The sequence below is a fragment of the Haliotis rufescens genome, unplaced genomic scaffold (genome assembly GCF_023055435.1).
Source record: "Haliotis rufescens isolate VD_foot unplaced genomic scaffold, xgHalRufe1.0.p SCAF_8, whole genome shotgun sequence".
Lineage (NCBI taxonomy): Eukaryota > Metazoa > Mollusca > Gastropoda > Lepetellida > Haliotidae > Haliotis > Haliotis rufescens.
This window is the reverse complement of record NW_025964372.1, coordinates 25,310,832-25,326,325: the sequence shown is the minus strand read 5'-3', so window position 1 is coordinate 25,326,325 and position 15,494 is coordinate 25,310,832. Positions and strand designations below refer to the sequence as shown.

The 15,494-nt window shown below is 38.2% G+C and overlaps 1 protein-coding gene across 1 annotated transcript in view; it reads right to left on the bottom strand.

Annotated features, from left to right (window-relative positions):
* Positions 1-11,201, bottom strand: part of LOC124139276 (putative glycerophosphocholine phosphodiesterase GPCPD1 homolog 2) — a 36,297-nt gene extending 25,096 nt beyond the window's left edge. The window contains exons 1-2 of the mRNA XM_046506217.2: positions 11,045-11,201; positions 1,709-1,913 (exon numbers count right to left, since the gene is read on the bottom strand). Coding sequence (XP_046362173.1) covers positions 1,709-1,848 — 140 coding nt within the window. The 5' untranslated portion in view covers positions 1,849-1,913; positions 11,045-11,201. The remainder of the gene's footprint in view (positions 1-1,708; positions 1,914-11,044) is intronic.
* Between the last annotated feature and the right edge of the window lie 4,293 nt (positions 11,202-15,494).

The following is a 15,494-nucleotide window of genomic DNA, read 5'->3' as shown; positions in this document are numbered from 1 at the left end:
TCTGTACGCAAATTAATTGAAAGTAATTGGGTTTTGAATATTTGGGGGTGGGTGGGGATCTTACGCAACTTTGGTGTTATAGATCACTGTTTCAACATGTTCAAACAGAATGAGATTTTTGTGTGCTACCAACGTGTTAATGTTGTAAAAACGAACACTCTTTTGCCTATTGTAGATCAACAATAATGCTCACTCAACCATTGTCAAAATAACTAGACCCTCCCGAGACAGTTATATACTAAACCTCTTTGTTCACGATTGTGAGAAGGGCGGTAACAACATGTTTCGTAGCTACACGAATCACATCATCAAAGTAAGGTTGAAAAATGATGTGTGATTTTCATGATTTGTTCAACTTTTGACAGGACATTCTTCTAAATCATTACCAAATTTGCAAATATCTTGAGGACATTTTGGTAACCATGACAACAATCAGTCAGTGTCCATGAAAATGAACCGATCTGAAACCCTGTACATTTGACAGGTTAAAGAAATATTTTCATCATCAAACGTAATGAATAGTGGCCTAACCAAAACATATTAAATGGATTTATTATTTTAAATCAAAGAGTGCAACAGTGGCATGAAAAAGTAGTAGTTTTCAATTCATGTCCATATTATTTTACAAGAAATCCTCATGTAAACCTGTATAGTTTTTTATCGATATGAATGACAAACTCAATACATAAGCAGTATGACACTTGTATTGTGTATACGGAATGCTGGCTACAAGTCATCAACAGCCTACAATAGCAAAGAAGTTTTTGGAATCATATCATTAGTCATAAATATTTACAACTGATCAGTCTTGGATAATGTAAAGCTGCCAATGTGCCCATGAGAATTTTCTAGAATTAGTCTACTAAAGAACTTGTTTTTTAACATGACATAACATTTTAAGAAGGTCCAGAACAAATTAAACATAAATGTCAGTATGTTTTCTTGTGAAGACAGGCAGCAGGATATTTTTGTGACTTTATCAACTCTTAATCATGTTAATAGGAGTTTTGTTTATCAATACCATGATAACAATAAATGAAAAAAATATCAGTACATTTTAGATAAAAGTCAACGTTCATGGAAAATGTGTGAGTGAGTTGGGTAAAACACCAATCTGAACATCAGTTCAGTTTGATCATGGCATGTCAGCCTAATGTGAAAGGTAAGTCAGTGATAGAAATATTGTCATTGCCAAACTGCCCAATAGTTAGGTATCATTTAGACTAGTAGAAATATGCCATTTTTTAGGGTTTCCTGTAAATTAATGCTATCATCATATGGACTAGTGGACTAAAACTGTTAGTTTCTAACCCTGTTAACATGTAGTGAAAACTTAACCATGTTAACACTTCAAACTCATTAAAATTAGATCTTAATGCTTGCTACCACTACCCAAAGACCTGAGGATATGCCCTTACAGGCCACATCAGAATGTAGATAAAGCTTAGATACTTCTTTCTGAAAATGGATATTTGAACATAATAATCAGAATCATACAACAACAAAAGGCTTTCTACAAAGAAAATAAATAAATATCAGCATGATCAGGAAACAACAATAATAATTTAGAAACAACCATTATTATGATTTGTAATTTCTCACAGTTTTCTTGACCCTACTAGATCATGATGAACTGAATACAGATCCTTATCAGTTACAGATCCTTGCAGGGTCTGATCCTGTACCAAAAACTTGAACTTGCTCTTACCTCTCATCCTCCTGTCCTTTTTCTAGAGGTACACCTCTCTGGGGCTCCCAGTTCCCTAGTAATGGTGTGTTCCCTGTCACATAGACTACTTCACCTTTCTCTGTCGCAACATTGACAGCAAACAAGGTGGCCACAGTCATTGTGGAAAATGGAGTTGTGAGTAGACTGGCAGCAAGAGGTTACAGATGTTCCTTCTACCTGAAGCCTGAAAGATCAAGAAAGCAGAGTAAGGCCAAGAAACTGAACAAGTGGGGACTGGGACCCCTTCTGCATAAATACATGGGGAAACATTTTCAAAACACTCTGAGAGATCAAATAAAACATGAACCCCATGGTATGCTGGTTATTGATGCAGAATCGCCATCTACAAGTAATGTTAGCTATACACAAAAATTTCGCACAGCATCTCTTCTTCAGATATTACGCATTGCAGCAACAACGTCTGATATATAATTAGCCTCAACAATTTGTTTGTGATCACTGCCGTCAGCAGGTCTCTCCAAGGTACTCATTCTAAAATAAGAATTTAACTTTGTCATTGAATTAGATTTCACATGATTAATACAAAGTTGACATGTCGTAGTATTTAAAAATTCTTTCTGAGTTATGCTGCGACTACGTGAGGTCACGAAGCCATGTTTGCTGAAAATTTCTACCTTTCTCAGTTTTTCTACTTTTCCTGTCACCATGGTCACTGCCAGGTGAGCCATGCGAAACATTCTGTGTCTCTCAAACATGGTCATTTGAAGCAGAAACATAGTTGGCATTATCAGAACTATGACTACAATATTTGCAAATATGTGTAAAATCAATTCTGACTGGACCATCTGGACTTTCAGCAAATGAAATGTGCTGAAAGTTAATTGAGATGCACATGACAATGAAAATCACAATGTTTACATTGAACAATAGAAGCAGCGGTTCGAGTGATGTTAATTGAAACAGTCAGTGACTGCCATAATTATACAAAATAAGTCACCTACATGAAAGTGCACGATGTCCTGCTGAGAATAAATATCATGCACCAAACAATAAATTATTGCAAGAATTCAGGGTTGCTGCAGCCTTGGCAGAACACTGACTGAGAGTTGGAACAAATAGTATCAGAGTTGAGTAAATGTCATGTTCACAACATCTGTTACCTGTACAGGGTGTAAGGTGTACAGCTGTCACCCTGGGAAAATATTTCAAAACAAGGACCCCCACAATCGATGACCCATCTTCCCGAAGCAAGAGAGTAAACTGACTTTAAAAGTCCAGTTTCCACCCTTGCCGAACTAGGCTGGATCGTAGCGCCACCAGTGGCTATTACCGGTTATGTCCCCTCTAAGCCTCTCCTATGGACCAATGAGATTCTACCTCTTGTATCACTTGCGTTTGCTTCACCCAAAATGGTGGCGCCCGGTCAGGACGATCTGATCGATAATCAAGATCTATATTGTGATAAAACGGGTCTTACATCGCGAAATACCTCAAATCACGTGAGCACCTTGATTAAAAACATGAAAAAATTTGGAAAATATCTGCTGACAATGAGTTGGCGGTGCACATGCTTTGCAAATCCTGCAATCAACCGAAATCTGCATGACAGTTTGCGAACCGAATTTCCATTTCGGTGTGCGATTTTGATTGGACTATGTATAGATTCGTTAGTCCAGCCAAAATGTAACTCCATAATACCAGTCTAGTTCGGCAAGGGTGGAAACTGGACTTTTATAGTCAGTTTACTCACTTGCCTGATGACTGAGAGTCCCAGGGACAAATACATACTACATAGACCAAGGTAAATCTCTGCCTATATTCAAAATCACTGACAAAGTAAGTCCTCATGCTACAAGTGAGTGAGTCAGTATGGTTTTACGCCGCTTTTAGCAATAATCCAGCAATATCACTGCGGGGGACACCAGAAATGGGCTTCACACATTGTACCCATGTCGGGAATTCGAACTCGGGTCTTCGGCGTGATGAGCGACCGCTTTAACCACTTGGCTACCCGACCGCCCTTCCCCATGCTACAAGACATTCCGGTTCAAGCTCAAGTAGAGTCAAGAACTGGTGACATTTTTAGCATATTGTGATGTTAGAAGCGGACTCAAAATAAACATAGGGCTGCTAATGTGCCTAGGGTGTTCATCACTAGAGAACAGAGACTGGACATACTGGATAATGGAAGAGGACTGCCTACATGACAATTGAGTCTGTTATTAACAAGCAAACCAGACACCCACCCTTAAGCATGCAGTATGCAAGGTGCTTCTTCTGACAACATGCCTTAAAATAGGTATGCCATTACAGATTCCAGTGTTAGAAATTGGTATCATAAGGACTAATGCAAATTTGCCCTTTTTAAGGGTTTTGCTGTACGTTATCATTATAAGGACTAGTGAACTAACACTGACTCTGATTCTAGTTCCAAACTGACAGTGAAAGAAAAATGGTGATAAACAGAAAATTCTCAGAATAGCCTAACAGGGTTCATGTTTCAGGACTTGATAAATTTTACAATGGGAACTTCTGAAACTTGCATTGCACTGCTTGCAATGTGGGGCATATGTCAGGGATGGATTCCGTCGGCAATGATAGAAATTAACCTAAACACATGAAAAAGTCTACCAGCCAGAATAGTGATTACATTTCTTAACATCCCCAAAAATGTTCAAAATTCTACCATCGCTTTGGATACATTCAATATAAGCTTATATATACGATTGTAACTCCCACACCTCAACATAGACTTGCGACAATCGTAGCACTAGGATCGCTTTGTGGAACAGGGCCCAGGCTTTCTATCACTGCAGTGGTCATGTTGGTCGTGTACAACTAGTCCGCACCTCTATCCCTGGTATATATATAGGGACATGGGATTATCTAAGTCAACAATGTTACGTATGGCAACCAGAAAATATTTCACAAAGTTTTGTGCACAAATGAAAAGTAACCCAATACTTATTAGGATAGAATAATGAGAGATCATGTGCTCATCACCTGAGGGGAGCAAGGCAGTTAACTGATTATCAAACTCCAGTTTTCACCCTTGCCGATCTTGACAGGTATTATGGAGTTATATTTGGCTTGACTAACGAGTCTCTTTATAGTCCAATCAAAGTCCTGTAACGAACCTCCAGTTCGTAAACTTCAGTCAGATTTCTGATGATTGCAGAATTTGCAGAGCATGTGTCATCTGGGCGTCGACATATATTTTCCAAATCTTTTCATGTTTTTAATCAAGGTGCGCAAATGGTTACATGTATTTTGTGAGGTAAGATCCATTTTATTACAATATATCAAAATCAGATCGTTTTGACTGGGTGCCACCATTTTGTTTGAAGCAAATGCAAGTAATATGAGAGGCGGAATCTGATTGGTCAGTAGGAGGGACATAGAAGAGACATAATTCATAATATCGATGGTAGGCAGTGGTGGCGCTACAATTGAGCCACAGAATTCGAGACTAGTTCGACAAGGGTAGAAACTAGAGTTTTACAAATTACAGTCGTTTGATACCCTTGCCTCAGGACGATGGTGCTCTCATACATGTTTATTGCAAAAATTGTTGATGTGCAATCATGGCGAAAGCCACAAGAAATTAGTTACTTACAAAAACATTACGAACTTGGTTCAGGTATACAGTAGGGCAGCAACGAATACGCTATAAGGCAAATACGAAATGTATCACGAATATAGGGTAACGGATATGAATAGTTATTCACGAACACAGTAACAGGTCAGTATCAGTTGGTGTATTATTATATTTAGTGAAACAATAAAAAAAATTTTTTTACATGGTTTGACCATGTTGACAGAGTTAATGATTATTATTATATAAAAAATTTATATACTGCACGTATCCAGGTAGTAGTATCTGCTAAAATGCAACAATGACCAATGACCACATTACTGTCAAATTTAATATAAATATCTTTGAAGAAATCTATGTATGGATATAATTAGTTCTTATGGATATTTTGAGTTAAAAAATACTTATCTTATTTTTTTCGTAAATATTCGATTCTTGTGTCCACGAATAATGAATTCAATTCATGAAGGGATACGGTTTGAGTCACCGAATACACGAGTGAATCGTAACAGCCCTAGTAAACAGTGACAGAAATTGATAAAGTCAATTGTCCTTGCCAAACTGCCTGGTGGAAATTTGCCATTTTTTAATGGTTTTGCTGTGTTATCATTATAAGGACGAGTGGTCCAAAACTGTTCGTTTCTCTTGCTGGGTAGATAACTTGGTTCTCAGCAGCTATGGCCACAATAAATTAGTTACTCAGACTTTTACACACAGAAAAATGCATACTTAGTCATGTTGGTCAGCAGAACAACTGAAGTTCTCATCAGTGAAGGCTGTTAAACAGTTTTGATCCATATCACTACAAAACAATCGCCTAATCATTTTATTGTCGACAAGTACCAACTGACGAAGAAAATCGCAACATGTGTTCTTTCTTTACCATGTTTCCATTGTGAAATACCCCAATCACCTCATCCTAGTCCAAGTACTCATCCTGGGTTAATTCTAGGGTGGGGCCTTGTGCTTTTAGCCTTTAAATTTGTAAAACAGGCCCACATTTTCCATTTCAATGTGGCATTTTAACATTGTGCTGTATGGGCGTACCTGTGGAATATTTGAAATTTTCACATAAAGGGCCCATGTTAGAAAATTTCAAGAGTAAACCCTGATCATCCTCCATGCAAATCACATCTGTTGACAGTTTATGTACACAGATGCAGTAGACAGTTTGTTTAAAATATACATATAATTAAATGACTGCTGCATAACATTATAATAAAAAAAACTGGATAAATATGTAATTATTACAACAATGGAGCCTAACCAGTAATGTATTCATAATTGTATCTACAATGTTGTCTACTGTGCCATGCTACCAGGCTTAGAACTAAACTTTAAAGCTTTATTACCTTGTGTAAGGATAAAATGCCATTGTAATGTTAAAACAATGGGGAAATTTGTACTATCCCACATAAATTTGTGCTAGCCCCGAGCTAGCAGGCTAGTGTTAATTTCTCACCCTGGCTACTAATGCAGTCCACTCAGGTGAGGTGAAATGGGGTTTAACGTTGCGGTCAACTGATCCACTGAGATACCATGCCCCAACTTAACATGGATGCCAAACTCAAACACAGTTTCCTTGTTTTATCCCCTTAATCCTGAGCACAGGCAGGACAACAACAAGTACCATCTTTCAACATTTCTTGGTATGACATGGACAGGGAATGAACCAGCAACTTTCTGCTCTCCTGGCAGATGCTCTATCCACTAGACCACAGAGGTTTGGTTTGGTTTGGTTTGTTGTTTTACGCCGCACTCAGTAATATTCCAGCTATATGACGGCGGTCTGTAAATAATTGAGTCTGGACCAGACAATCCAGTGATTTACATCTTGAACATCGATCCACTCAATTGGGATCGATGACATGCATCAACCAAGTCAGCGAGCCTGACCACCCGATCCCGTTAGCCGCCTTTTACGACAAGCATAGTCGCCTTTTACGACAAGCATGGGTTGCTGAAGACCTATTCTACCCCGGATCTTCACGTGTGAGGCCACAGAGACGATCCTGTGCACTAAGCATGCTGCTAAGACAAATCTTATTGCGATACAGTTTTCCTTCACTCTAATTGGCTTGTACGGCATATTAAACATATCTATGTTGAAAACTATGGGTAGATTACAAAGATCCCTACCTGACTGTGTTACAACATTTATGTTATTATCATAATCATACGGTAAATAATTTTTGTAATAATGCAACCAGATGGTTCAAAATGGGCATTAATGTTAAATGTTTCGGTTTGTAGCATCCAGGTGCCCCTCAGTTTGGATTGTATTTCATTGTAAGGCTGTCGCAGGCTGATCAAGGTCAGAGCTATAGATAAGCAGCATATTTGCGTAAACTACCACCCAAAAATATTTAAAATCCAATTACTTTCAACTAACTTGCGTACAGAAACGCACGCATAAAAAAAATCTCAAATGTTAAAAAACAGCTCACGTAAATACCCAATGAAGCTTTTGCAGCATGCGTACAAAGGAGCTAATTTCCGACACAATTACGAGCTAACTTACTTTCCAAGTCCAAGTATATTTAGAACAGTTATATACATAATACATTATCTAATTTTTCTTAAAATGCTCGGAGGGGAAGGGCCAGTCGTCTAAGGCACCGCAATTCGCTGTTGTAAACGTGGTAAACATCTGAGACCTCCATCACTTCGGGCTTTCCTCCCACAGTAACCTGACACGCTGTGATATAACTGGACTACTGTTAAAATTGGCGTTAAACATAACTCACTCACTCTTAAAATGTTCATTGATTTGAGAAATGTAATAGCCAAATTAAAATAGAATCCCTAGAGTAAAAACTCAATTTGATAAAAAAAGTTATCTGGAGCTCTGCAAGGTCGATCCAAATGTTTGCGTATTTTATGCTACAGAGCACATTTTAATCATTACAATATACACAGCTTGAGGAGATGTGTCATAGATAGCAGATCCAACTGCAATTCCTGTTTTAACCGAGTTAGGGCAGGGGCATGGTCTTGACATTACAGTGAGCAATGAATGTGAGCAGATTTTGCCCCCCCCCCTCAAAGAGGGAAACTGTAGGAGGGGGCATGCCCCCCCCCCCACCATTTTTTTAATCATTAGATTGCATTTTAAGCAATTTCGTGCAGTAATTGTAATAAATCACATGCAAAAGTCAAGTCAAACGAACAAAATGGTAGATGCAGTAAAATTTCAAAGTTAAATCAGTACTTTTAAAAAATAGGGCATTAGGTTTTACAGGTGCAAGGAGAGATTTCAACGACGTGAAAGTTTTAGGACCAATTGAAGCCAGTAGTGCCGATGTTTTACGGGTGTCCGGAATACCATTAGCATTACATATTTGCTCAAAACGTTCAATGTAAGTTTCAAAGTCACATTTACTGTCATCAAATTCTTCCAAACTCCCAAACATAGACATGTTTGATATTTGACTATAGATCAATGTACTTTAGGGAATGTCGCAGGGCTGAGATAATATTGAAACGATCCGTCCTTCGTGTTTCCGAATTGATTATTTCCAAAGTTCCGTGAATTTCCATGAATATCCGTGAGAAAACATGCACTGCACAACACCACTAGCTAAAATGACACATTTCCACAAAGTCACTGTATCCTCAGTTCACAAGGTACCACACTTCCAGAATCCATTCTGTCCGATAACTTGGTTTCTGAATGTCCCGCATAAACCACATATTTGTCCAAGAACATTTTCTTGTGACTGTCTTATTCTTCAAAGTTTTTATCTTGTCGCCAGATTGTAGTGTGTAGGTCTAAATATTTCTTCAGTAACTAGTACGTAATGATAACGAGATGCCTTTTTGGTTAATTAGGAGATAAACATACTGTGTTTTCAATGTAGAGCTAGGTTACCTGTAGATTTAACCCCGCTAAATTGAATTTGGAATCAAACGCGCAGCGTGAGGTTTCAAACGTTAAATTTAGCGCGGTTAAATCTACAGGTAACCTAGCTCTACATTGAAATCACAGTAGGTTTATCTCCATTCTACCATTACTAAATAAAACGCGAACTCTTTGGTGTTAGCTGCTGAGTGAAGCAGCATGGGTTGAGTTCAGTGTTTTGAGTGGGTTATCGATCTGAATTACGGAATCACCGAACAAAATATGGTGCTGAATATACTCAAGCAGTTTGTTTACACCGTTATACTTCACTCGAACATATGACAGGCATTGAAAGCATATAAGCAAGGCAACTTGGTAAGCTAACATGAGGTGGGCATCCCTAAAGAAAAAAAAGCAAGCTTTGCAAGGCTTTCGCTCAACATCGCGCATCACCATTATGACGTCATATCGCTCATTGTGACGCAAAAAATATGACATCACAGTCGTATATAGAAAAGCGCCAAAATTCCAAGCTCTCTGTTGTCTCCAAAACGTAAATACATTCCCTGTGTTGATTTCTGTCGTGTTTTTTCTGCACGAAATGTATTGCCAAACATCCTTTGAATATTGTAGTAACCGCATCTGTGCATTTCGTAACCTGTAATTGTAGATATAATTATTTAAATATGCCTACGGACAATGACTGAAAATAGAACTATTCTCTGAATATTAGCTTCCGTGGTGATGCGGCCGTCAAACCAGCTGATTCAACCAGAGGGGGTTTATTGTGATTTAATAGCCTCTGATTGACCAATCAGAATCGAGTAAATTCCAAATTCATGGTAGAATGCCTGTTTACTTGGGAACCCATGATGACAATGACAAGCAGGACGTCGCTTCGACATGTGACGTCACATCCCAATTGGCAGTGTGCGAAGGTGCATGAGCACCATGTAAACAACACAACAGTGATCATTGAAGATTTTGATATTACAAAGGGTGCATGTTGATGCTCTAGTTAATGAATTTATAACAGGTTGCGATCTTGTTGAGATTTATGGAATATCATCCGGGTACCCACGGGGAAAAAACAAAAGGCAACAAGAAGTCCAGGTGAATTGTCAGAGATCAGCATTAGTGCCCCTTTAAAGATGAAGATGGCTTTCACTTCCAATGTAAAAGAGATAGGCCTATACCTACTGTTTAGCAAGCCTATGCCGGTGTAGGCAGATCATGTGACATTGGAGTCCGACAAAATAATATAATACTTATGTACTGTCGTGAAAATGTTTATCATTACCTATAGTATACGGTTATTTTATAGCACTGATCTTGAATTAACATCAACATTAGGGCTGGGACGGGTAACTCGGGCTGGGTGGGTCCTGAGTAGGACCCGGGTACCCACAGGACTACCCGGACCCGTGATTAGTCACGTGATATATATTGTTTAATGACAAAAATTATCTAAAACTCTATGGTTACACTATAGGTCACTAATATTCCCATTTCTTTCTGACAATGCACCCATTCCTTCTTAATTCTATATGTTTGAATAAAGATAAAACTTCATGCATTAAACTTCAGTGTATGCATGAGCGGATCGTTTTACACGTGTATCTATATACATTTTGCCAGGGTTACGGTCAAACTTTTCCAAATCGGTCAGTTTGTACCTATTTCTAAATATCTACAACGGGTAACCGGGTAGGGTCGGGTAATAGGGTGATGGGTACCCGGGTAGTAAATTTGGACCCGTCCCAGCCCTAATCAACATCATCATAATCATAATTGACATCCAGCAGAGGACAGTCTGTCACTCATGACATGTTTCACTTGCTTGTGAAAAGGCTTATTGCACTCGCTCAGGCTCTAAATGCTACTGAAACAACGTATCTAACACTTTTTTAGTACTCACCTATCAAATCCTGAACTGAGCTACGAAGAGGAGGTGACGAAATCTGATTTCAGCCTCATATCATTATCAACTGATAATCAAAAACACTGGCTGTGCACTGTTTTCACAATAACACAACTTGCAACAGGGGACGTAACTCTAACGGCTAAACGTGAGGATGAAGACGACAAACCAGTTTCGTCCGGAAGTATCCAGTTCGCCCTTCGATCGCAATGGCAACTGAGCGTGACAAGAGACTGGGCTACCGTCTGCAATGACAGCAAAATAAACTTGGAGGCAACATTTGTTTTACCCATTTTTGAACACTGATTGGTTAACCGTGATCTATAAAGATTTCGACAAAGGGCGCATGCTAATTATAATTTCTTCAGCCTAAACAAACAGATAAAAAGAACGGCGGAGCTCATCATTTGGAAATACAGTGAAAACAGTGAAATGCGGTGAAAACATTTTCGGATTGCGTCGATAATACGATAATACTCCCTTGTTGACATCCACGTTTTCTGGTATAACCCTACACTTGTGTATTTGTCGTCATTCACTTGATGCTCAGTTAATGAATTTATTACAGGTATAATTAGTGGTAGCTAGCACCACTCAGAATACCTGACGAAGGTTCCCATTTGGCATTTATTGTGTCTGGGGTAATTATTCAATCTAAATCCAGGTTTGAAGTGAGGTGAAATGTGTGTTATGTAATATTCACGTGGCAGCCCAGCAAGAGATGAATGATCAGTTGATTTACTTTTTTTTGTAAATCAGCGGATCGTTCGTAGTCATCAAAGGATTAACAGAAAATACATTGATTGATTGATCACTGTTATCTTGTACGGTGGATATGTCAAAATTGAGTGTTTACATGTCTAGGTTTACTAAAACAAAGGGAATACACTCATATCACGGCGTGAAGTGCCGATGTAAAAACAACATGCTTTGTTCAAAGGGTTTACCGATAATACGTTGATTAATTGCTCATTCTAACTCAATGGATATTTTTTAAGAACCGTACGTGGACGTTATGAAAATAGTTGTCAGGGGGCTTTCTCAGCCGACCTTTGAGACTTGACACCTATGTGAAACACCTGAAACAATCTAAGTGATCAGTTGAGAAACGAACATGGGTTATAATATCCCGAAACGATACATATATTTTAAAATATTTGATTGTTAGAGAGACACGTGACATCGAATACGTTCTTTGTACAGCTGCAGACGTTTAGGATATTGTTCCTTTGTGTGGATATTCACGATACATTCCTCGAACAAGGAAGCTGCCTAAAATTATACACATAAATTTCTTAGGTTGTAATTATGATATTCGCATTTTGTTTTCCTTCATTTGCAGTAGCATTGGACAGATTCATTCTTGTTCCTCTACGCCTTGGTTGGGAAATTCTTCGATGCACGATAAACGTTGTCCTTTGTTTATTACAGTCAATTTGTAAAATGTGATTCTCTCAGGCAATTAATAAAATGTGTAAATATTTCAGTCATTTTGACTGAAACATCTGTCCATGTCTAACAGATTGACCAAAATTTATTGAGACGATCAATAGGGCCTAAAAACATCACAATAGATTATCATGTAGGATTAGAAGCCAAACAATATAGAAATGTACTTTTATCGTAACATTTTCAGTCTCTTGGTGTGAAATTAAACATAAAAATGTTTTGAATTCGTTGTCATAATAATACAGATGGACATATTTTTCAGTCAGTTTGTAAAATAACTGAATATTCAGGCGTTTAATAAATATCCTAAGTGAAAATTTTGCACATTTTGACTGTAAAAATATAAACACGATAAAATAAGCAATGCTCAGGAAATATATTTACTTTGTGTTGCAAGTCAAAATAGTGTAAACGAAAATCGCACAATTACCAAACAAGTGACTCATCAAAACTTCGTCACAATTACCGATGCTACCCACAAAGATACCTACATTTCCTTATTATTTCCAAAACTGTATTTAATTTTGTTGATCAATGTGACCATAAGCCCTTATACTATCAATAAAAGTGACAAATGCGCTTACGAATTGCGCAGCACAGGTTGCGAACTAGTCTAGGTTTCTGCTCCATCATCCGGGTACTCACGGGAAAAAAACAATAACAAGGGAAACAACCATTCCCAGGAAATTGCTTTAGATCAGTGCCCCTGAACGTTAACAACATTGTCTTTTAGAACATAGAATGTTAACATTATTGTTGTTTAACATAGAATGTTAACAACATTATCTTTTAGAACATAGAATGTTAACATTATTGTTGTTTAACATAGAATGTTAACAACATTATCTTTTAGAACATAGAATGTTAACATTATTGTTGTTTAACATAGAATGTTAACAACATTATCTTTTAGAACATAGAATGTTAACAACATTGTCCTTTGAATATATAGAATGTTATATAAACAATATTGTTGTTTAACATAGAACGTTAACAACATTGCCACCTAACACGTGAGGTTCGCATTGTTGTCACAACACATAAAATTATTCACTTAACAAGATATTGTAGGTCATTTTAGATTTTCAAAGAGTTAAAGGCACTTAACTTCTTGGCAATTAACGTTCAGTTTTTACACAGATTACTTGTTTGATAGGCATGAAGGCTAATTAAGTGAGCTTATACTAACTAATTTAGAGGTAAAGGAGCTAATCTTTCTACCATAGCGATCGATTCAGGATTAATAAATCTGAATTAACATTTCATTCCAAAGGCTAATTACCATGGAGACATGACATGCCATTAATTTAAATGTGCTAATCCCTGTTTCTAACCCCATTATACACGTGCTGCCAACAACCTTGAACGAGTAGTGGGCCTTTGGTATCATCCTGATCGGTCGAGAATAGAGTTTTAATTCAAAAATACAGTAAACTGCGGTTATAACGAACTAAAAGGGACCACTAATGTTTGTTCGTTATAACCGTTGTTTGTTATAAGCATATATACAACCAATATACATCAAATGAACAGGACCAAAACCTAGTTCGTTATATCCGTCAGTTTCTTTATAATCGTGTTCGTTATAAACGTAATGTTAGACCGATCAGCCCCGTATATTGAAGGGTATTCAACGGATCAGTACCTGGAGATTAACAATCTCAAAACAGAGCAGTTCAATATTTATCAAGAAGAGTGTAGAGATAAAACATAGCGTTGGATGTCATTCATGAGAAGTTGGTTGGTTGGTTTGTTGTTTAACGCCGCACTCAGCAATATTCCAGCTATATGACGGCGGTCTGTAAATAATCGTGTCTGGACCAGACAATCCAGTGATTGAAATCATGAGCATCGATCCACGCAATTGGGATCGATGACATGCATCAACCAAGTCAGCGAGCCTGACCACCCGATCCCGTTAGTCGCCTTTTACGACAAGCATAGTCGCCTTTTACGGTATGGGTTGTGAATAGTGAATAACAACATGAAGTCGGACCTCCTTCGTCGGGCAGTTAATGGAAGACCCCGGGCTTCTGCAAATGATAATGCCCTAAAAAATAGCGTTACCATTATGATATGGTGAGGTAAAATGGGGTTTAACGTCGCGTCCAAGATTATTGCACTTACATAACGACGTGCATGCACGGATGGGGCTGCTTGTACTAGAACGGACTGATGCCGATTTATAGTGCTAGCTCACTGAGATACCATGCCGCAGTTTAACATGAATACCCCACTCAGACAGAGTATACTGACTCCGAGCCGACCAGTCCTTGTTTTAGCCCCTTAATGCCGAGCGCCAGACAGGGTAACACAAGTACCATCTTTTAACGTCTTTTGGTGTGACGCGGCCGGGGATCAAACCCCGGTCCTTCCGCTCTCCAGGCGGAAGCTCTACCGCCAAACCTATGGATTTGATGTTGTCACTTCCAACCGAGATCCGTACATCCATACCTCGCATGTGAGGCCGTGCGTCTCACCAACGCGCACTGCCCTTTGTTATTCACAGTCATTTTTATTTTTGTTTGTTTGTTGTTTAACACCACACTCACCCATATTCGAGTTTTATTGGCGGTCTGAAAATAATCGAGTCTGGACAAGACAATCCAGTGATTAACATCATGAGCATCGACCCACGCAATTAGGATATGATGACATGGATCAACCAAGTCTGCGAGCCTGACCTCCCGACCCCGCTATTCGCCTGTTACGACACGCATAGTCGCATTTTTTGTTTCAGTGACGAATACAAATACTCGTAGCTTCTGTCTGAATGGGTCACAAAACAAATCACATTTGGAATAGCGGAATTATATAAATCTAATTCCAATCTGATTACAATAAAAAGCTATACTCCAATACGATACCTCTCCGATAGATCCGATTTTAATGTGATTGGTCTAATTCAAATCATTTGTAAACCGGACTTCGTATTTATAGGTTTTCTGTACATATATTGAATAAAAACAGTTAAGGATTATGGGGATATTTTTTGGAG